This window comes from Nansenia antarctica (genome assembly GCF_963989245.1).
Source record: "Nansenia antarctica genome assembly, chromosome: 5".
Classification (NCBI taxonomy): domain Eukaryota; kingdom Metazoa; phylum Chordata; class Actinopteri; order Argentiniformes; family Microstomatidae; genus Nansenia; species Nansenia antarctica.
The window spans coordinates 62,369,531-62,393,973 of record NC_137690.1 but is presented as its reverse complement, the minus strand read 5'-3'; the positions used below and the strand labels follow the sequence as shown (position 1 = coordinate 62,393,973).

The 24,443-nt window shown below is 46.4% G+C and overlaps 1 protein-coding gene across 1 annotated transcript; it reads left to right on the top strand.

Moving 5' to 3' along the window:
* Window positions 1-2,747: 2,747 nt before the first annotated feature.
* On the top strand, window positions 2,748-23,579 carry elp2 (elongator acetyltransferase complex subunit 2; the record flags this gene model as incomplete). Its single annotated transcript, XM_080530896.1, has 22 exons — window positions 2,748-2,879; window positions 3,382-3,460; window positions 3,614-3,684; window positions 3,968-4,109; window positions 4,905-4,982; window positions 5,283-5,347; window positions 5,447-5,513; window positions 6,734-6,874; window positions 7,186-7,281; window positions 7,660-7,760; window positions 12,864-12,995; window positions 13,470-13,619; window positions 14,297-14,488; window positions 14,696-14,765; window positions 14,941-15,042; window positions 16,398-16,455; window positions 17,710-17,782; window positions 19,134-19,320; window positions 21,225-21,346; window positions 21,684-21,826; window positions 22,409-22,528; window positions 23,189-23,579. The coding sequence occupies 22 exons, from the start codon at window positions 2,748-2,750 to the stop codon at window positions 23,379-23,381; spliced, it is 2,514 nt and encodes an 837-aa protein (XP_080387022.1). The 3' UTR covers window positions 23,382-23,579.
* Window positions 23,580-24,443: the final 864 nt, after the last annotated feature.

The following is a 24,443-nucleotide window of genomic DNA, read 5'->3' as shown; positions in this document are numbered from 1 at the left end:
CCCCGTACCAGGTCCACTTTGGAGAAGAAGCGTTTGCCTGCCAGGTTCGCTGAAAAGTCCTGGACATGTGGGACCGGGTAGCGGTCAGGCTTGGACGCGTCGTTGAGGCGGCGGTAGTCCCCACATGGGCGCCACCCGCCGTCTGACTTAGGGACGATGTGCAGGGGAGACGCCCAGGGGCTGCTCGAGCGCCGAACGATGCCCACCTGCTCCATATGCGCAAACTCCGCCCTGGCGATGGCCAGCTTCTCCGGGTTGAGGCGCCTGGCCCTGGCGTGGAGGGGAGGCCCCTCGGTCTCGATGTGGTGCTCCACTCCGTGTTTCACCGTGGGCGCGGAGAAGGTGGGCTTGGTAAGGTCGGGGAATTCGGCGAGCAGCCGAAGGTACTGGTCACTTTCGGCGAGCGTATTGGACCACCCGCTGTAGACCGCCTCCCCCTGCGTACAGGCGAATGAAGCGAAAGTCTGTGAGTTGACCAGGCGCCTGTTCCCCACGTCCACCAACAGGTTGTGGGCGCACAGAAAATCCGCACCAAGGAGGGGAAATGTGACAGCCGCTATGACAAAATCCCACGAAAAACATTGCCCTCCGAAGCACACGTCCACCGCCCTAGTGCCGTAAGAGCAGATAGGTGTGCCGTCCGCGCCTGCCAACTGCGGACCACGCTCCTCCTTCGCCATATCCGATCTCTCTGCCGGAATGATGCTCCACTGGGCACCTGTGTCACAAAGGAAACTGCGACCAGAGGCGGTGTCTTGTATGAAGAGCAGCCTGTTGGTGACGCCAGCGCTCAGGGCCACTACTGAGCGCCGGCCCCGCCGTTTCCCGTCGGTCCGAAGGTGCAGGGTGAGCGGCACCGTTTGGCCTTGGCGCCAAAAGTGGCGTGGTAGAAACAATGGCCCGCAGCGTTACCCTGCTGGCCAGAAGGTCTGGCGTCATCCTTCGCTCTCCTGCGACGGTCGGGTGGCGGGGCGGCCGCGGGAGCGAGCAGGTCGGGGGACCGTTGAGGCATGGCCAAGACGAACCGGTCCGCCTCCCTGGCCAGGGCGCGGGGCTCCATGATGGCGGTGTTGGCCAGCGCCATCCTAACTTGAGCTGGCAATGTGCGCATGAACAGCTCTGTGAAGAGGATCATGGGGTCTTCTGTACCGAGCAGGTTTAGCATCCTCTCCATGCTCGCAGAAGGCCTCTCGTCACCCAAGTCCGACATGGCAAATAGGCGACGCACCCTCTCCGCAGTGGACAGTTCAAATGTCTCTAGAAGCAGGGCCTTGAGGCGCTCATATTTGTTCGTCGTCGGGGGAGCAGACAAAAAACCTACCACTCGAGCCGCGGTGGAGCTGCCCAACATTGCCACAGCATGGTTGTACCGGTCGTCGTCGTCATCGATGTCACTTTTATTGAAATGTGCCTCTACAATAGCAAACCATGCAGCAGGCGTTGAGTCCCAGAATTCTGGTAGCTTGAGAGTGGGAGTGTGCGCACCACGCGTTACCCTGACAGGGGATGGTGATGGCTGCCGCTGGTTTGAACGTCTTCCTCGCCCGGACATTTTGCAGGATTGTAATGTTCGTCGCTGGTTTTCGTACACAATTACGTTAACAAAAATCCACGTCGGGTCACCAGTGTAGTGCCGGAGGAAAAAGGAAAGACGTAGGCAACGTAATGATAACTGTTTAATCAAAACAACAACTTGTACTCTCAGTACAGGACCAGAAAATGGTTACCAAAACTCGTGTATCTAAACAGGAAGGTGCAACGTTAATAATCCTCCCCTCTGCCCCTAGTGCCAGAACTGGTTCCCTCCCACTACACAACCAACAGTAAGAGGAGAACATGAACCCATAATGTAGTCACTACAATATCTTAAAAGACACATTGTTTCTACATCTTTCTTATTGGAAGAATGTAGAATGATATGAATGTACTGCTAGAACTCCTTATGGGAGACAAGGAAGAGTGTTTTATTTATTTATTTATTAGTGAATTAAATTCATGAATTGAATATTACACGTTTCCATGTTATAGGACGTTGAGCAGAACATTCCCCCATAAACTATAATCAATAATAATATAATAATATAAAATATAAAGTAATGTAATCAATTATACATCGATAAATATCTTGCTATAATCTCTCTTACACGTGAACAATGCCAACATTTCTTATAGGATTTATAGAGGTGGCGCCGTGGAAGGCGGCTGTGTTTGGGAGCGTTCGACAGAAACATTGCAGCAGTTTTTTTTATTTTGGCGTTTTTAATTGTGTTTGTTGTAATGTAGCTAGCTACATAAGATATGACTGAGAGACACGTCTGAACATAAGATCCCTGCTATTGTTGATTGTTGATTTTGTTGTTTTTATATCCTGCTTTATTTTATCATTATTTTGTATTCTGCTGCAATGTCGAATGAACCTGAACCCAAGGATTTTACTCTGTGTTCCTGTACATTATTAAAAGCAATTCTGATTCTGAAAATAAATGCAAACTGATGCAAACAAATGCGCGCTGAGGGCAATCGACCTGGGGGGGATTCCATCAACATCGCTAAAGGGAAATCCAGGTTTATTTTTGATAAATCTCGCGAGACTTATCAAAATAAACACGGAATTTTCTCGCGAAATTTATCATAATAAACCTGGATTGTCCTTTAGCGACGTTGATGGAATACTGGTTCTGAGAGCGGAACGTTTGGGACACGTGGCTGTGTTACGTTACGGTAACTCTGTCAGTGTAGCATTGAAGATGGCGGCCCCCATAATACAAACATGCCATATCGCATGTTGTGCCAATCGAACCCCAAACGTTCTCTCCTGGGGTCGCGGGGGACTCATTGCATATGGAACATGTCATTCGGTAGCGCTCTACGACCCACAGGTAGTAGCTTGCTTTCAAAATGTATAATGTATTCCCTGCTAATAGCATCTGACGTTGTCTTTGCCGGTTTTGACAGCTCGCGTCCATCAATCTCGCCTGTTTGCTTGTGTTTTCTCTGACAGCTACAGAGCTAAGACTTATTTCACGTCCTGCTCTGACACTTTAAATTAATGTGCAATAACACTAGGTGCAATATGACAACCCTCGGGTACATAAGGTTCAGAGATAGGAAATGTTAGGATATGTATAGCACAGCATAGAGTACAGCACAGTGTTTTATTTGTATAGTATAGTATAGTGGATAGTGTACATAGCCTTTATTTATGGAAACCAGCTCTTTTCCCTTCTTGTTTTTAGTTTTTTTTCCTAGCACCAGGGGAGCCCCCCCTCCCAAATTTCGTTGTATGGTACCTGTACTATATCAATGACAATAAAGACCATTCATTCATTCATTCATTCATTCATTCATTCATTCGATAGCTCAACCTATGTCTTTCTTTAGGAGAAAAATGTTGTTGCTGTCCTGAACGGACATACCGGGAGGGTGAACACAGTTCAGTGGATCCATAGAGAGGACTGTGGTAAGGTCTTTTTGCATTTATCAGTACTTGTCAAGACAGGCTGGCTACAGGATATTGTCAAGTTAAATGTTGTGACACTGTACAAATGTTTATTATTATTAATGTTGTGCAATCTGCTGTCAATTTGAAAACATTCACTTGTTATTGTCACAGGTACAGAAACTCACCTGGTGTCAGGGGGGTCGGATAATAAAGTCATTGTCTGGGAGGCTCAAGATGGGAAGGTACATTAGGAATATGGAAATAGATTACATGGTTCATGTTGTGCTCGAACATGTTTTTGTTAATACATAAATCCTTACTTTTTTTTTTTTATTATTATTTTTTTAAAAGTTGTTAGGCGAAACACAGCCCTAGCTTTATTTGTATGATCTTTAACATACTTTTTACCTACGTCTTTTGGGGCGCTTGATTCAGCTTTGCTGAATTTAACAAATAATATTTATATATATTATGGGATTGCATGTAGACCCAGGTCTGACTGTGCTTCTGTGCGTTCTGCCCCAGTTTGACCAGTCTGTTGAGTGTACTGGCCACACTGGACCAGTGTGTGCTGTGGACGCCGTTCACCTGGACAATTCCCAGTTACTCATCGCCTCCACAGCATCTGACTCCACTGTCAGGTTATGGCTTAGTGAGGGGGCTAAAGGTAAGGGATGCCTGCATGGGGGGGGACACATTTATATTTCTGAAAGAATTCCTTCCTTCCTGCCCTGACATCTGCTGGTTGGCTATGGTAGCAGTAACACAGAACACTGTTATAGCCACAGTGAGATCTCATCTCTTAGTCACCAAATTCAATGACTCCATTCACTTACCAATGGATTGAGACTATAGTGCTCTTTTAGCAGTTATGTTGTATAGTGTTATTATTATGATTTATAGAGTACTGTATCGAGGATGTGGATTCTATGACGATTATTAATTAGGGACTAAATGAGCAGGGGGGGTCAAAGCTGAAGTAATTTCATGTACTCCCCCAGTGTGAGTGGTGATTGGAATGCTCCCTGGTTCCATGTTGCCCTTGTTGATTTCACTCTAAATACAGTAGGAGCAGGGGTGAGAGGAACGGGGATGTGGGGCGGGGGGGCGGCGGCGGCATGTTGTCTGATGTAGGCCAGAGGTGTGCCGGTGCCACTGTGTTGCTGCTTGTGCCTGGAAGACTCTTGGGTTTCTGGTGGGAAAGAAAAAACAAAACACTGTCACCCTTTTGACTAATGTCTCTGTGGCTACCCGTTAAAAGAACGATTAGCCATTTCACCTCGATTGCTGCTCTAAAAGAAGTTAATAGACTAATTTTAGAGCTGTTGATTTAGTAACACGCGTTGTTGATGTATGGAGTCAAATTATTATTGCATCATTTCATATTCATTTCCGTACATGTATTACTCACGCCGTATAATAAAGGCTAATTCTGTGCTGGTGTTTTTTTTTCTCCCCTCAGCTGAGTGCGTCCATACCATATCATTTGGGAGTGGGTTCATGATGGATGTCTCACTGGTGCTGTTGCCAGGCAGCAGAGGTAAGCCGTTACCACGGCGGCACTTCAAGATGCTTTCCCCCCACACTCGTATCATCCATCTCCATTGGCCCCTCTAGTGCCTGTAACTGAATGTCATATTCAAAATGCAATCTGTGCTTGAAGTGTCTCACGTCATCTCGCCTCTCTCTTTTACATGTCGGTCGTCTCTTTGATGCTCTGCCCCCACCCCCTTCCCTCCTCCACTCAATCTGTCTTAAAAAAAAACATGAGGCGGATGCAAATGTACGCAGCCTGCTTTGGCAAGCATGACAGAGAACTAACCCAGTACACTTGTTGCAGTTCCCATACTTGCCTGCGGAGGGGACGATTGCAGAGTCCATCTATATGTACAGTGCGACGAACAGGTAAGCTTAAATTTAAAAAAAAGACAGCTATTATTTGGGCCAACGATATGACCATTGAGGTTTAATTGATGCCACCTTCTGCTCCTGCATCTCTTCCAGTTCACGGAAGTCCTGTCCTTACAAGGACATGAGGATTGGATACGGGGTTTGGAGTGGACATCCAGGGGTGAGAAGGGCAATATTATATAGTAATGTGTTATAGGGTTCCGTCTTATTTTACCTTGTGTGACCTGTACAGCCCATACATAACTCTGTATAACCATTTGAATATGCAGGCGCCACAGGTTGTGTAACCCACTTCAAGGTACTCCACTAGTGTGCACTGTTCAGGGTTTGTTAAAGCTATTTCATATCCTTAACCACCCCACTCCACTAGTCCCATCCTACTCAGTCAATGACCTCCTCCAAGCTGGGAGTTGTGGAGAGGTTCATTTATATGCATCAGTGCCAAACATCTCTCCACTATAAAAGAGAAGAAAAAATGCCATCCTTTTATGACCGAGGCACTGTTTCATTCGATTTCACTTTATATGCATACCATCCCCCAGCAGGAATTGAACCCACAACCATACCGTTACAAGAATCGTGCACCCAAGCAACAGAGGACCATCAAAGCCTTTGAAATATTTCTATAATGTATGACACTGGTGCAGGGCTAGTGGTCTTTTACCATTAGATACATTGACTAGTGGTCTTTTACCAGTAGATACAGTGCCCTGCATAAGTAATGGAACAGGGAAGCATTTTTTCTTTTAGCTCTACACTCAAACTATGAGATTAAAGTATAGATTCTCAGCTTTGATTTTGAGGGTATTTGTGTACTTATCCGTTTCACGTTTCACACCTTTTATACATATACATATAATACATATACATGTACATGTACATATTCAGGGCACCAAAAGTAATAGGAAAATTGGCTGAAAACAGGAGAAAACTTTGCTGAAACAACACACTTGCAAAAATTGCAAAAACAACAAACAACACACTTGCAAGGCACTTAATCCATAATTGCTCCAGGGGCGCCGACTATGGCTGACCCTGTGCCTAGAGCAAAAAATACCAAATTCCAACAATTGATTGACAAGTTGATTGCATGGCAAATAAAGCATTATTATAAAAAGGCCTGGCAGAGCATCATCAGAAAAGATACCCAGCGTCTGGTGGGGACAATGGGTCACAGACTTCAGGCAGTTTTTGCATGCAAAGGATATGCAACCAAATATTTAACATGAGTGCTTAATTTGGACATTATATGAATCTGTCCCATTACTTTATGCAGGCCACTGTATATTGTAACCTTCAAGCACCAGTGTGCCTGCTCCATAGAATGAGGTCTGGTCATCTGGTGGTCATCTTTTACCATTCTCCCTGCAACCTACTCAGAGGGGGAGCTGTTGCTGGCCAGCTGTTCCCAGGACTGTATGATCCGGGTCTGGAGGCTGTTTGCTAAGTCTGGCGCAGAGGACCACACCCAAGAACACGTCATCAAGATGAAAGAAGCCGTTTTTGAAGTAACAGGCAAAGGTGATTTTTAAAGGTGTTTTATAATAGGCTTCATTATTAATAAAAAATGTGTCAATCCAATCAAAACAGGTTTCAACACTAACCATAACACTAGTAAATTCTCAGTTGACTTGGCAAGTAGATGTTTTGCTTTGTCATTGTGTTTAATGTTTGTTTGGCTGAGGTGACGGGACTATCATCCCCTGCAATATTTATACAAAATCAAAGACATGCCTCTTGGATGGATAATGTTCGGGCAATTGTAGCGTTGCAACAGTAGGTTCATGGGTGTTGTAGTCATTAGTGTGTCCTCTACCTCTCTTCCTGCCTAGATTCCTCTTCAGTGTATGCAGTGGCTCTTGAGACAGTCCTGGCGGGCCATGAGAACTGGGTCTATGGAGTCCACTGGCAGCCTCCTATCATCAAAGGTACTGTCAATCTGTATGCCAGCTAGACACAAGATAAGTTGTTGTTCAAGGACTTTCGCTTTTGTTTAAATTTCGCTTTTTTAAAATTATGGTGGTACCACAATCAGTGAGTTAGTTGATGACTAATAAATACATGTCATTGACTCCCTCTCGCCGTCTCTTTCTCAGCCCATATCTGAAATGATGAACACTCCTCCATCTATCCATCATTTCATACAAATTGAAAAAGTCCAGTTACCCTAACACATGCCCATGATATCAGAAATGGAGATATCTATGATATTTAATTGGTTTACATCATTCACTGGTGCGTTCATGACGATTTATCGATCCACACTACGCTGCTGTTTTTTTGTGACGCTCTGTTTCCCCCTACAGGTAGTGAGCTGCATCAGCCTCTCAGCCTGCTTTCTGCTTCCATGGACAAGACCATGATCCTGTGGGCTCCTGAGGAGGGCTCGGAGGTGTGGGTGGAGCAGGTCAGTGTCAACAGGGGATCTCTGTTCTACCCAGCCTTGTTTCACAGCCCAATTCCACATTGTAGGGCGAGGGCTGACTCTGGACTGTCTCGTTCACATCTGTTACCCGTAACAATGTAATTTACACTGTTAGCTTCCACTTCTCTCACTGATTGAGGTGTTGGATATAGCTTAGACAAGCTGTGATGATGTCAGTGAAAGCCAGACTAAGCAGGCCTAGTGTACACCAGTGGAGGTTGTCCTCTCAGTCTCCTTGCTATCACTCCTAGGATTGACAGCAGAAGGAGGGCAGACAGAGGACATGCAAGAACCTCTACTCTCTCTCTTTCTCTCACTCACTCACTCACTCTCTCTCTCTCTCTCTCTCTCTCTCTCTCTCTCTCTCTCTCTCTCTCTCTCTCCCTCTCTCTCTCTCTCACTTTCAGAGCTCAGAGCTAAGAACATCTGCTGTTTTGCCAACACCAGGCTAAATTTAACAGAAGTGTGGAAAGTTTTACGGCGAAACAGCTCCTCCCCATCTGCCCCTTAGTTTCAAGAGTGGCAAGTGAATTCTGGGAGAGACAGGATACTGAGTGTCTCAGATAACCTTCCTCTGTCTCCTTATCTTCTTCCTCTACTCCTCACCATTCCCCTTCACTCTGTGTGAGCCTCAAAGCAGTTCAGCCCTCACCTCACTACTACAGTGTCATGCATGGGTCTGAGTGGCATCACGACTCAAGATGACAGGAAGGACTCTACAGATGATCAATGACATATATTATTCCCTTGATCTCTGCATTCATGCTTACAGTAGCTGGCAACAAAGACTGTAAGATTGGCAGAGTCTGCAGAATCCCCTGTCCTTGGCTGACACTCCAGGCCTCATCTTGACATCAGGAGCTTGATTTAAGATCTGAAACAACCACTGGTGCTCCAGCTCTTTGATTAGAGGAAGGTTGTCATTCTAACCCAAAAGCTGCACATCTTGGGGAATGATCTGTATGGGAAAATAACTAGGGCTGGGACTTTAACGCGTTAATATCGATTACAGAAAAAATAACTTGTTAACTTTTTAAAACACATTTTTATCGTTTTTTTGTTGTTGTTGTTTTTTCTATTTGGCCACTTCTGTCCCTTGTGAGAGACTTTTCTCCCTTGCAGACAACATAGTGTGAAAAAAGAGGGCAGCTTTGAGCTCTGAAAATGTAAACAGGCTAGTTTGTCTCAGCAACTGGCTGAAAGAGAAGAAGCAGAAGAAGTAGTGGGCTTAGAGGTGTCCTGAGACCAATGGGTTTGTTGTTACTGTGAAGGGTACTGTTCTTTTGTTGTTACCATTTTAGATGGCACTTAATGTTAAACTGTTGGTCTGTTTATTATTTTGACCAAGAATATTTGGGTGGGGAGGGTTAGTGTAACATTAGGTTAGGTATATTGTGTGAACTGTTGGTCTGTGTAGCTAAAATAAGATTTTGCTGCTTTAAACTTAGGTATATGTCTATTCATTATTCACTCATATACCAAATCCATTTGAATTGAAAACTGTTGCTTCTCGTGTCAAATATTGATATCCGATTAAAATGTGATTAATTAATTACGTCTAAAGCGTATAAAGCCTCTAATTAAATAGTTTTTTTTTTAAAATCGCGTCCCACCTCTAAAAATAATAAAATAATTACTCTGTCCAGGCCTATTGGACACAGCATGCACAGGAACACATCTGGAATAACCTCTTTGTTCACTGTGAAAGTGCATATTATATGAAGTGGGCTGTGAACTGTTTTCCCCTCTCTCGGCTTTTCAAACAGGGGGAGAACCCTTTGAACTGACAGGCTCCCTGCCTACAAAGGAAGCCAACGTCTGTTATCATACATCTCAAATGATTTCCAGCCTAATGGCTGATTTCCACAGGCTCACATCGAGTTGACAGCTTAAGAGGTAAAATGCGTAATTCAAACTGTAATGTCCTTTGACAAAAAGGGTGTTATTAATCTAAACTTCATACTTAAAAAAAGGACTTACAAGCTCCAGTGAATCGGAAACGCACTCAGACATGAAAGACCAAACACAAAAAGAGAGAGTTTTGGTCACAAATTCGAGCTTTCTGCCAATGTGACTCCCTGTAGGCCTTCTCCCTGGTCTTTGTGTGTCAGGAGACGTATATCAGGTCGGACGAGAAACAAAGAGCCCTCGCCACTGGGCTTGGCGAAGCGGAGGCCGGGGGCATTAAATGACGAGAGCGTGGCTACGTCTTAATTAGCACGCTTCCAAAGGAGCCCCGCTCCGCTCCCCGTCCACGATGATTAGCGTAATTGGTCAAATTTAGCGGCGAGCTGGCTAACAGTGGGGTGGCTGGGCCCACCGTGGGGTAAAGCACAGCGTACTAACGAGTCACACTGACAATTAGCAGCTGAGGATTAGGAACCGCAGTAGGCGGGGCAGCAGGGCGTTGCTCATGGCCAGTCATGACGATGAGTAGTGCTCTGGAGGGGTAACATCGGGAGGCAGCCTGGTCGTGCTTTTTCCCCAACCACTAGACTTATTGTTGTCATGATGCCACCAGTTGACACACCGCTGTGGGTCGAGGCTTGCTCTACAGGCACTTAAAGCGAGGTGGGGTTAGGGGCCAGTCAGGGCCCCCCCCCCCATCCCATTGGCTGGGGAGAGTCAGTCAGGCGCCCCCCCCAATCCCATTGGCTAGCGATAAGGCACACACTGTGCCTCGCATCCATATTGTTCCTCCTCTCGTAAACAAGACGGATGACAGCTTTTTGCCTCCCAAGTTTTTTTGCACGTGATTAACGGCAGCCGTTGCATGTGGAATTTCGAAATCAATCTGCTTAATGTTGCATCGCTCCCTCTGCCATCTCCGGAATGGCTGGTGGAGATGAGAATGGCTGGTGGAGATGCGTGCCACTCAAAGTGAGCGTGCGGCTTTATCGCCGTCATTAGTTCCACTGTATCACCACCGCAGGATCATTGGGGGAACGTGTCTTTTGAAGGTCATCGATGGCTAGAGCGCCTTAAGACTAGAAATAATGGTGGGGTGCCGCCTGACGGGGGACATTGTTAGTCACCGGAGCCCCTTGCTATGTTACATCTGGCTAGCCAGGGTGTACCTTGGTGTTGATTCAAATTCAAGCTTCAATTCTGACCTTGGTCTGAGTTGATGGATGGGGTGGCGCTGGAAACATTGTATTTCTTAACCTTCGAGACAATCTATCGCATTTCAACAGCAGTAGTAGAATGTGATATTACTTAAGAACATGAGTTAATTGATGTTTGAACAGATATTGGATGGCCTTGGTTGGAAACAGACCATATTGCTGAAAGAGCAGAAAATACTCTCGGGTGAATTGTGCTGGTATGGATTTGAATTGATGTCTCCTTTGTGCCAGGTTTAGCTTTCAGGCCCCCAAGGCCCTCTAAAGCTTGAATTGTTTGGCTATGTTCTCCTGGACAGTCAGTCCAAGCACCTGTCTTGGAATAGCTTCTAGGTACTTTTGTCGTTGTGAAGCACTTTAACTACAAAGCCAAAAATTCCTCCTAGGCTTCGGTGGTGCTATAAGGACGTTTATATGGCCTGTTATCACAGATCTACAGGGTGTGTAGGAGGGGCCAGGGGTTGTTTCTGTATAGGTGTCAAACCCTTATACCACGACTGCTAAGTGTAAAGAGAATTTTAGAGGAATGTATAGAGAAAATTAGATTTCTGTGTTGCACCGTAATCCCACATTAAATACCACTGATTACACAGCCCACTGGAAATGTTTTTAATACAGCCTGTCTCTGTTATTTTGATTTGTAATATTGTTTCTTCATGGATATTAATTGTTGGAAGCAGGTTGAATCCATGTGTAACTTTTACACTACATTTGCATAAAAGGTTGTTATTATGTCACATTATCACTCAATTATAATCCTCTTTTCTCCCAGAATTCTCTCTGCAAGAAAAGCGCTTGTTTACCAGTTAAATCATCTTTATTTGTTTATTGGTTATTGGCAAATGACTTTGTCAGGAAACTGTCCAAATCTGATTGACTTAGCCCACCCCTTTGGAAAAAAACAGCATCCTATTTTATTTTTTTTGACAAATTAGAAACTAGAGTTTTGAAACTGAAAATGTTTCATTTCAAAGCCTAATTGCTCTGCCTCATGAACCATCATCTAAGTAATGACCAGGTGGTCATGATGTCTAAAGGACCGCTTTCGTTATTATTATATCTATTAGTAGGCGCTGCTGAGATTACAGATCATGTAAAACCTAGCATCTGTCATGAAGAGGCCAAACTGAGGTCAACACTATTGTATGATGTACACAGCAACACTACTCGCAGGTCAAAGGCTCATACCCAAATCCAATTTGTCCAAATCCTTCTGTATATTCTACAGCTTTGGCTCATTGAGGCCATTCATATAATACGATATAATGCGCTGTGACTGCCTTCGTTATCGCATTTAACAAATGTATTCCAAAAAATCCCCCATGTATCCCACCCCTCATAACTCCCGCTTTGCATCATTTCTCATCAGGCTTGTTGGTGTGATTTTGTTCTTTTCGCCCACCCTTTGGACTAGAGAGAGTGACAGAGAGAACAGATGTACTGTAGTCCTATGCACAGATGTCTGGAGTACAGTCTTTCAGGGGCACAGATGTCTAGTCATGATCTAAATGTTATGTGTATTGACCAAAGTGGATGTCCAAAGTGGTGGAATCCAAACGGAAATGTTGAACATACACACACACATCTCAAATGGCTGTGTGCAGATGCCCGATATCATGACTGTTCATCCGCAAACAAAAATATGTCCCAAGTGCTTGCGGTCCAAATTCTTCCTATCACTCAGTGTCTGCAGCAGTGGGCTTTCATGTTGATAGATTCAGGTCACAAACGGGTCAAATAAACAGAATGTTTCTAAATCGGTCTTATTTTAGACTGAAGTGACTGAGGTTCTGACCCAGAAATGGAGTGTTTGTTTCACAGCTGATGCCAGTTATGTGTGTGTGTGTGTGGTCCAGGTGGACCAGGATCATAGGTTTGGATGATTATTGAACCTTCTCTCGCTGTCTGTCTCTCTGTATCTCTCTCTCTGTCTCTCTCTCCCTCCCGCCCTCTGTCTCTCCAGGTGCGCGTAGGAGAAGTAGGAGGGAACACTCTGGGCTTTTACGGCTGTCAGATGAGTCCAGATGGGTCCATGATCGTGGCTCACGCCTTCCATGGAGCCTTACACCTCTGGTACCGCAACCAAGGCAGTGAAGTGAGATGCCTGGCCAGTGTACCGTGTAGGGGGTTCTATGAATCAGGCTAATGCCTAGGCTTTAGCTCAACTTGCTAACATAGTCTAGTCCGGTTGTTCACACACCTCAAAATGCTACATTACAGCCAGGTTTGGGGATCTAATTCCATTGAGATTTCACCAATTCTGGGGGGCGCTTAGTGGCGTAGCACACTCATGCGCATATCGCATAATCGCAAGGTCCCTGGTTCGATTTCGGCCACCAACCTATCCTGCATGTCATCCCTCCTCTCTCTCACCCATCCTTCATGTAAATCTCTACTGTCTATATCCCAATAAAGCGTAAATGCCCTGAAAAAAATATACAAACCCCACCAAATTCGGGAGGTGAATTAAAAATAGAATTGAGCCCCTATGTGGTGCTATCATAATCATATATCAGGATGTCTGTCAGGCCTGACTCTTGAGGGCCTCTGACCTGCTGTTGTCTCCCAGGGAAAGTGGTGTCCTGGGGTGGTGATCTCGGGCCACTTCAATGCGGTCCAGGACCTGAGCTGGGACCCTGAAGGGGAGTTCATTGTGAGTGTGGGCTCAGACCAGACCACCAGACTCATCACACCCTGGAGGAGGAAGGACTGCACAGAGGTACAACCACCATAGGCCCTATAGAGCCCTGTCATACCACTACTGTACTGTTCAGGGGTGCAAACTTGTCACCTTTCTGCTAAATTAGCAGTTTTTACTTCAAAATAAGTCATCCACGCGAATCATGTACTGTAGATCTGCTAAAACATTTTGTTGGGGGGGGGGGGGGTCTATGTCTCATCAAAGTCACATAATGACTATTCTTCTAACTGATCTTCCTGTCTGCTAAACTCCGCTGCTGTTGAAATAACTTTTAGCTTCATGCAGCTAGGTACAATTCTAGACAGTGTGGTGGACACAGTCACAGTAAGCAACCTGTTTTCAACATAATTATGCGGGTGTTAAGATTAGGACCGCTGCTGAGACCACCATTAGTGCTAGCGCTATCCATCTACCACCGCTAAAGCTCTCTGAGCTTTGTATATTGCCATGCCTCTGTCATTGATATGCTCCTATCTGAGTTCTCCATTTACATTTGAACCATTTAACAGACTCTTTTATCCAAAGCGACTTACAATTAGATATTACAGGGAACAGTGGTGGTGTTCCCAGGTGGGTTTTGATCACCAGTCCAACTCACTATCCACTCGGCCACCACTATCTGATCACCAGTCCAACTCACTATCCACTCGGCCACCACTATCCCCCTTCTCCCTGTCCTCTGTGCCACTCTGCAGACCACCTGGCATGAGATCTCGCGCCCGCAGATCCACGGCTACGACATGCAATGTCTGGCCATGGTGGGACGCTTCCAGTTCGTGTCCGGGGCGGACGAGAAGGTCCTCCGGGTGTTCCGCGCTCCGCGTAACTTTGTGGAGAACTTTGCCAACATCTCTGGTACCTCTCTTGACAAGCTGCTGGCCTCCAGTGTGAGTATCACAGTCCTGTTTAACTGCTGTCGTTTCCCACTCTTCCTGCCAACTGCTTACCGCTGTTTCTGTTTGAAAGGTATCCAGAATATGATAACTCACTGTGACACCTCACCGCTGTGTGTGTGTGTGCGCGTGTGCGCGCGTGCGCGTGTGCGTGTGTGCGTGTGCGTGTGTGTGTGTGCGCGTGTGTGTTTCTGTTTCCAGGACACTGTAGACCTTCCAGAGGGAGCCAGTACACCTGCACTTGGGCTGTCCAACAAGGCTGTGTTTCACGGTGTGTATTTCAGACTACTACCCAGTCTCGCCTCAATGCACTCACGCTTTTATTCAACATCCAACTTTTCTTAACATTTACAGAGAGGAACAACACACTATCGGAAGGTTAATCAAATAGATACATGTTGTGCTTTCAAATGGAGACTGAGTATTTATTATTTTTGGATTAACAGCTGATCTCCTGCCCAAGGCCAATGAAGAAGGAGAGAAATCGGGGTTCAGCGGCGTATCTGACCAATACCAGGAGTCCTACTTCCACCCCCTCACCCTCAATGGTACTACAGAGTGAAACCCCACTCACCTCAATATGCATGCACAGTACTTCATTCGTCCATCTGCAGCATGCAGAGCTACTAATCTTACAGAGCCTATGAAGACCCCCTCATAAACCATGACAACATATATTCCATACTTTTCTCTTCCCAGCAGGCAGGCTCATTGCAGCCCCTAGTCTTCCCCCCTCCCCCCCCCCCCCTCTCCCTCTCCCTGTCCCTGGAGATGTCTGTGTAAGGGACAATAATACCCAGGCAGGCATCATGACAACTGGTTATTAACAGTGCTCACCCTGCTCTCTACATGCCTGTATGGGGAATTGGGGCAGGAATCAGAACTGCCAGATACAAATGTTATTACTAGCGCTGGGGAGGGAGAGAGAGAGGGAGGGAGAGTTGGGGCTTTAGGGGGTGAGAGAGCCAAGGAGGATGTGAGTGATTTGGAGAATAAGAGAGAGAGAGAGAGTGTGTGTGTGTGACGTGTGTGTGTGTGTGTGTGTGGGGCGGGGGGGCAGGGGCAGGGGGGGGGGGGGGGGTTAAAGGGTACCTTGCCTTGAGGCGAAATGGTGGCAATCACTGTCAACGTGATTGAAAAAGCCCTTTAATCTGAGATCATAATTAGAAGGAAGGCTTATATGATTGTAAAGTTAAGGTATTGGTGACTCCAGGCTATGAGTGGAGCAATGAGGCAGACACAGTTGTTAACAGAATAATGCCATGTCTCTGATTGGCTTCTCCAGGGCTGAGAGGAGGGAATAATCAGGGGGAAACAGGAAGCCTGAGAGAAAAAAAGAAAAAGGGGGGGGGGGGGGGGCATTCAATTACATGTGAAATGAAGGAGAGGAAGGCTTGCATAAGTGTGTCAGGAGGAGAAGATTGGCATGGGTGGAGAGAGAGAGGGGGTTAATGTGATTTTCAGCACACCCTCAACGCTAACAGCCATTGAAAATTGAAGATAAAGCACCGTTGTTGAAAATAGCTTTTCAGAAATAGCGAGTTGAAGGGCTACGTTTTTGGAGCTAAATGCTAAGATGAGCTGTGTGAATATGAGAGAAGGGAACATTGTCTCGGGGCGGTCAATCCTGCTCTCCAGTCTGGTTCATGTCTCCAGTGTGTCTCCCCCTCTTCTCTTTTCCCCTCTCTCTCACTTGCTTAACAGACGGGATGCAAAACAAGAAAAATAATAAGAGCCACTTGCATATAATCCTCATTTTGTAAATTGGAAACGGGCTGTTTGGAAAACATTTACATTTATTGGGAGATCTCATTTTGAGTTCTAACACACTGTTCGTGTAATGATTTGGACTCTATGTCTATGTTATTTTCTATGTTTTTTTGTTTTGTGTGTGTGTGTCTAGAGCCACCTCCAGAAGACCACCTACTCCAGAACACACTATGGCCTGAGGTCCAAAAGCTGTGAGTATCCCCGCAGCCCACAAACACACAGACAAATACATTTGGATGTCAAATACAGATTTAGTTGATTTTAGTTGGCCTGGTGCAAAGTAACCATTGGAATAGTCCCAACAGTGAAAACCCTAGGCTAAATCAAGCACGCTCCAATTACATTCAAGTACTATATACTATTTGTCAGGTATTTGACCCAGTACCGTTCCTAAAGCATGTGTAAACCCAACACTGTGTCAGCACCACGTTCCCCAGCTACCATGATGGTTTGTATAGTGCATATTACAGAAAAAAATAACCTGATTGTTTTGTTTTGTTTTCTTTCGCTGTGAGGATTAATGTCTGTACTTCCTAAAGCCCCTGGAGCCCCAGAGCCTTCCCACCAATCAGAATGCAGATTTCTCACATCCCTTGAGCCTTTTCTGGGCAGAATATATTGCCTCCATTTGAGGCCAATGTTAAATCCATTTACCAATCAATCCCACATAAAGATGACGTATGGCTGTGACATTTCACTGGCAATGTAGCCATTGTGTTGTAGAACAGCAGTTTGTACTCCCATTTGACAAGAAATGCATTGAATAATTTAACACATATGTTGGCAGTACTATTTTGTGGTAGATTCCATTAAAACAATCTTAATGTGAATGGTTGGTGGTAGTTTAGGATATTTCTTTGCTTTCTGTTTCCTGACATTTAAAGTGGCACTTCACCACTTTTACCCAGTCTCTACATATGTGAAAAAAATACGATTTTGTACCTTTTTGTTTTGTCAAAAAGATCATAACAAGAGGTCAGTTTGCAGTTTTTACAAACGTAGACACTGGAATGGTGCTGGAGATAATGAACATGAGGTTAAAAAGTGCTGAAGTGCACCTTTAAAACCACTTAGCTTATTGTCAGCCAACTAGAGGCAGGTTTGAATCATTATGCAGTACATTACTCATTTGTGAAAGAGAGAGCAGTCTGTCAGTTAGAGTAGATCATTTAATTTCACACTCTGTCTCCTTGTTTACCAGTAAGGTATGTGTCTTGGCACATCCTGTCTGAGTGGCAACTCTGAATATCAAATCTCTCTCGCATCCAAATGTCGCTGCATAGTGCCTGGCAGCGATGACACCAGAAGCGATATTTTTTCGGTGTTTTTGAACGCCCTGCTTTGAGTCGCGCTCAAAGAACTGTTTTGTCGTTTCAAGTGTTGAGCAGTGTTATCGGTGACTGAGCACTCATTACTTCCTTCCCCTCGCCTCTCCCTTCCTCCAGGTATGGACACGGCTTTGAGATGTTCTGTCTGGCGTCCGACAGCGCGAGGACGGTCGTGGCGTCTGCATGTAAGGTAGTGTGACGAGAGGAAGGCCGGCGGCCAGACGTCTGGGAGGGGGGAACTGTTGCGAAGCAAACCAACAGATGGGCTTAGTGTAAAAACACACACACACACACACACACACACACACACACACACACACACACACACACACACACACACACAGAACCCACTTCTCTGACTGCCTTTACTTAACCATTTCAGTCAGTTACAAGAAGAATTGTCACTCTTTCTTTCTCACCTCCCACGTCCTGTTCTCCCCTGTGACACACTGCATGGAGTGTTTTGTGTCGGAGTCAGTCTGACTGCTCTCAGGCCTGGACTGTGAACAGTGAGCCTGCTGATGATGACACATTGATGGTTAGTGTATGTTCTAATGCTGGCCTGCAGCGCTGCTTAGCCCCTCTGACACATCACTCAGAGCAGTATGAAGGGAAGCACATTCTCCATGTCGCCCGGGATCCCCTCCCCTGACCTCGCCAACCCTCCCCTCCCCTCCCGTCGCCCGGCCCATCCCCTGGTACAGTACAAGGCCAGGGTCACACATGGCTGTCAGTCATTCCAGCTCACACTGTCGTCTGCTCTGAAGCGTCGTGGACTGTCTCGCACACACACACACACACACACACACACACACACACACACATTCTCTCACTGAGAAACACCCGTGGACATCCATGGACCCAACCTGCCTTGTGTCAACAGTACACGCTGGTGGAGGTGGTGTAATGGTTGAATGCCACAGGCTATTTCAGTATTGTTGCTGACCATTTGCATCCCTTCATGGCCACAATTTACCCATCTTCTAATTGTCACAAAACAAAAGTCGTCTCAAACATGACATGACATGTCATGAACATGACAACGAGTCCAGTGTTCTTCAGTGGCCTTCCCAGTCACTGGATCTGAATCCGATAGAACACCTTTGGGTTGTGGTAGAACGGGAGATTCACAGCTTGAAAGTGCACCTGAAAGATGTGCAGGAATTGCGTGACACAATCATGTTACTATGGACCAGAATCGCAAAGGAATGTGTCCAACATCTTGTGGAATCAATGCTGTGAAAAATTAAGGCTGTTTTGAGAGCAAAGGGAGGCCCTACCCAGTATTAGTATAGTGTTCCTAATAAAGTCTTCGGTGAGTAGTACACACACTCACATGCACATACAGATTAGCATGCAGGCACGCACACACATCCCGACACAACATAGCTGCTGAGTTAGACATAGAGTCTGGTGGACAACCTTCAACGGTTGTCAATCCGGTCCCAAGTGAGATTTAGTTGTTTGCCTCGGCCAACTTCACGGAGGAGCTCGAAAACACACAGTGTCATCGAGCCTCCTCTCTCCTCTCTCTGTGGCAGGCGTCCAAGGCGGAGCACGCGGGCCTGCTGCTCTGGAGCGCCACCTCCTGGAGACAGCTGCAGACGCTGCCCTGCCACACCCTCACCGTCACCCAGATGGCCTTCTCTCCCGACGGACGCTTCCTATTGGCCGTGTCACGGGACAGGACCTGGTCGCTATGGAGACGGGACGACCCCACCCCTACAGGTGAAGCCGAAGGTCCGGTTCGGGAGCTCGGTAGCTCAGATCCGTGTCAAATGCTGTCGTGGCCAAAAGCGTAGTTCTTGCCCATATGGGCAGTTTTTCAAAAGGGGAATAGGCCTAGATTGTACAGAGTATAGTACCATGTTCCTCGTAACTCGGCGATGACTATGATATGAATTCACTGTTAAAATTTGGAACGACACTCAAATATGAAAATCCATCCCAAATAATTAGTCGCGTCACGGGTCCAGTCGGCGAGTGTCGCAGATCCGAGCTTGTTAAAACACGCTAGCACAGGAAAACCTAGCGAATGGCAGGGCCCAGAGCCCAATTGGGCATAGAGGCGTCGTACTGGCAGCATAGAACGTATCCATCCCCATTTCGAGGCGGTCAGGTAAATGGCCGTTGACGCTGACTAACCAGCGGACTGACTGTTTTTCTTTCCCTATTTGCCTGCGGGGCCGCGGGCCCCAGTGGGACTCCCCCTCAGCGTGGCGGCTTGCAGTCTGTTCCAGTTGAGACCAGAATCACTCACAGGCAGCGTGGCGTCGGCCCAGACACACACACACACACACACACACGCACACTCACACGCACAACGCACACGCACGCGCACGCACGCACACACACACACACACTCACACACGCACACGCATACACGCACACACACACACACACAGACACACACACTCACACACACACGCACACTCACACGCACAACGCACACGCACGCGCACGCACGCACACACACACACACACTCACACACGCACACGCATACACGCACACACACACACACACACAGACACACACACTCACACACTCACACACGCTCACATACACACGCACAACACACACACACACACACACACACACACACTCTCACTAATACACACACTCCTCCCAGGCCCGGCAGACGTGGGGAGTTTAGGCAATGTCAGTGCTGATCAAACAGCCCTCCCTCCTATCGCTGTTCTCTCGCGTCAGCCACCCAGAAATCTCTATCAAACAGACGTCCTCCCCTCCCTCCCTCCCACTCGCCATCCTCCCTCATTCTGTCTGTCCCCCTTTCTCTCTCTCTCTCTCTCTCTCTCTCTCTCTCTCTCTCTCTCTCTCTCTCTCTCTCTCTCTCTCTCTCTGTGTCTCTCTGATTAACCAGTCTGGACTTGCCAATCAGGGGGCTGGACAGCGGTCCCCACCAAGACTGGGATTGAGAGTGACTGGAGCTGGACAGGGACCGCTGGTCTCCCTCCTGAGCCCCAGACAACACAGCCAGACCCAGTTTGTTTGTGTGTGTGTGTGTCTGTGTGCGTGTCTGTGTGCGTGTCTGTGGGTGTGTGTGTCTGTGTGCGTGTGTGTGTGGGTGTGAGAGAGAGTGAGAGATATAAAGGTTATTAGTCAGGGATTTGAGGTGGCACCAGTGTGTGACGGCTGCGTAGGGGTCTGTCTGGAGACCGGCTGGCCGGCACAGGCACACAGAGCCAGCAGAATACAAACAACCACACAGAGGGAAAACAATAGACTGGCTGGAATTACGGTGACAGGAAAATAGGCTGCCGTGTGTCGTAAACATCAACGAGTAGAAAGGGAGTAAAGAGGTTCCCTTGTTTGTTGGTACAGAGACCCTTTGTTACCACAGAGTAGTGATGCACAGTTTTGACAGCCTTTTTAAAAATGTTATTTATTTCTTTCTTTTTGACAAATCAAATCAAATCTGATTCATGCCAGAAACCAGGTTTTGGATATCATTTAAGTGAAGAAGTCTTTACGCTTGATGTGCATGCAAGTTAGATATATAGAAATGTCACACATTTTGTGTGTGTTTGTGTGTTTGTGTGTGTGTGTGTGTGTGTGTGTGTGTGTGTGTGTGTATGTATATATATATATATATGTTTATCTCCCTCCACAGAGCCCCATTTCTCCCTGTATACACACACCAGGAAGGACACTGCCGTACACACACGCATCATCTGGTCATGTGATTGGAGCTCCGACAACAAGTACTTTGTGACATCAAGTCGTGACAAGAAGGTAATATTCCTCACAGGTCAAACACATTTGTTTGAGATAAAGGGACTGTATTATAGCTATTCATTTAGTGCTGAATCCTAACTTGAGTAACACATCAGACCTTTGCGTAATCATGCACTGATGTCCATGGGGGGTATAAAACAAGCTCTATATGGTACGAATGTCATTTACTGCTAAACATTGTAGTGTGTGTGTGTGTGTGTGTGTGTGTGTGTGTGTGTGTGTGTCCGTGTGTCCGTGTCCGTGTGTGTGTGTCCGTGTGTGTGTCTCTGTGTGTGTGTCTCTGTGTGTGTGTGTCCCCGTGTGTGTGTGTCTGTGTGTGTGTCCATGTGTCCAGGTCATCATATGGGGAGACTGCAGCTCTGAGGCCAGTGTGAACCCTGACGCCCCTCCTGTCATCCGCCCCTGCTCCTCCATCTTGGACGTTGGCGACTCGGCCACCGCTGTGGCGTTCTGCCCCGTCCCCTGCTCTGACCACAGGTACCACGCTCCCCAACACCCACACCATGTCAACACTGCCCAAGGCAGCAGTGTACATGATGCTACTACTACGACTTGCACTTCCTGTACTGCTTCATATCGTACTATATATTGCATATTGTATGATATTGCATTTCGTCTCATTGTAACCTGCACAGCATTTTGCACTACTGTTCTACTGCAGTACGACTGGTCCGCTGTAGTACAACTAGCATCACTTTATTACCTCATTCGACTTTTTTTGTTAATTACCTTACTTATTTCACTTCATTCTATTATTGTTGATTTTGTGTTCTGCTGCGATGCCAATGTCCTAAGAATTTTACTCAGTGTACGCGTACACTAGATAATAGGTAATAAAAAGCAATTCTCATTCTGATTCTGGGATTCTGCTACGCCTCCATAAAAAAACTAAACATGTATTTCCCGGCCTTGTTCTGTTTGGTTCCATGGCCTGTAGATTTTGGAGGTTGCTGACAATGCCCAGCAGTTACTGTGATGGGACTGTGTAGGGTTTTCCCCCCCATCTCATATCAGTGGTGTATATGATTCTCTGATGTGTCTGTGCTCTCTGTCCCATAGCTACCTGCTGGCGGTGGGGCTGGATAATGGCAGGGTTCTGCTGTACAAGTGGACGCCCTGCAAGGAGCGCGCTGGAGACGGAGGCACCGACTGGAGCAAATACGGAGAGACGGACGTCTCGTATCCTTAACAAACGCATGCAGACTCCCGCACGCACGCACGCACGCACACACGCACCTATGACAACCATAAACTAACGTTCTCCTGACACATTGCAATTTGTTTGTTCTCAAACACAAAAGACACTGACAAACCTTTTCTTACTGACAAACTACTCCACTAGCCAAACAGCTACTTTTCTGACGGGTGTTATTATGTCTGTAAGTACACAGTTCTTACTGAAGGTCTGCAGTACACGTGTCCTCAGGTGGGTTCCATTGAACTGAGCCGCACTGTGGAGAAAGTGTAATCAACGGGTTCTTTGTGTATAGCCCCGTCTGCCCAGTTCACTTTGTGATTCATAAAAGGAGGTACTGCAAATCTATGGACTGTTGAAGTCCAGAGCTACTGTCATGTTTTCTGTGGAAATGGTCAACTCTTTAGACGTATTGTTACACCAGTTTGGTGTTATTGCTAGGCTCAGAAACCTTTTTGGCAAGATCTGCGCATTTTCAGAAATTATTATTTGAAAATGTGTACCTCATCAATGGAAAAAAAGTTTGTGTGCATGCCTGAGATAGTAAGAACAACTGATTGATACACTGTGACTAGATTGTACTGTATGTCACTGCTCTTCCCTCTCCATCTGTTGGTTCCTTGACAACAGTTTCCCTCCTTTAGACAAAGTCACGCCTTGACGGTGAAGAAGCTTCGCTGGAGGCCGAGGGTGGGTCGGGCTGGCCAGGGGGGAACGGGGGAGGGGGAGGAGGAGGAGGAGAGGGGTGAAGGCACAGACAGCTCCTGGGTCCAGCTGGCCAGTGCTGGGGCTGACCACTCTGTCAAAATCTTTAACATCAAAAGACTGGCTCTGTAGCACCAGAGATACGGATACCATTACCCCGCCCAGACCCCGACCCAGACCCAGACCCAGACCCAGACTGAGGTTGAGACTCCAGGGGTGTCTGGAGCTTCCTTAGGAGTCTCACAGGGCGGTTCCTCTCTCTGACAGCACCACTCTAGCACAGCCAGAGAGACACATTTGGGCAAGGGTAGGGTACTACCAGGGGTTGATGAGGGTACTACCAGGGGTTGATGAGGGTACTACCAGGGGTTGATGAGGGTACTACCAGGGGTTGATGAGGATGCTATCTGGGCAGATGTACACAGTATTTTCATTGGATGTAGATGTACCCTTGGTGAAGATGAAATACCCATGTTTTTTTTAAAATGGAGAATGGAAAAATGTCAAAAATAAATCTCTCTTTTGTATATGATGCATTGCTTGATCTGTGTCTGAGTGAGATGCATCTGGGACTGAGTCCCAAGTAACAATGAGATGATGTTTGTAACTAAAATGACAACTGCACGTACATTTGGTGTTCTTTACCATATGAAACACTGAAAGCATACAATGTACTGAGATAATGTCTGAGACACATTTGCAGTATGGTGTGTTAGTCTTCCTCTTATACGTGGGCTTCACTAGAATAGTAGGGGCGTATCGTATTAGGGTGCGATGCTGAAGGACGGAGGAATTCCATGCTAAAGATTTACTGTTTGTGGAGCAGAGTGAGCCATGATTACGTGTTGAATCATAAATCTAGTCCTGGGAGAGAGAGAGTAAGTACAAGGCATCACTCACACTGTAATCACACAGCATGTATATGGAGACATTATTCAAGCCTTGCCTTTGCAGGAACTAGAGTTTTTGTCAACGTGCCCATATATTAGGAAGGCGTGATACACAACACTACTATTCAGATGCATCTAAACGATTCTATGATGGGTGAATTTGATAAGATGAGTAATGCTTATGTAATACTATGATTCCACACACACCAATGTGTGGGTACTTCGCCTCTTATCAAATTAGATTAACACAGTAGGCCTTCAGTATACACTTTGCTCTCTTTTATCAGACTTGAACACCACACGT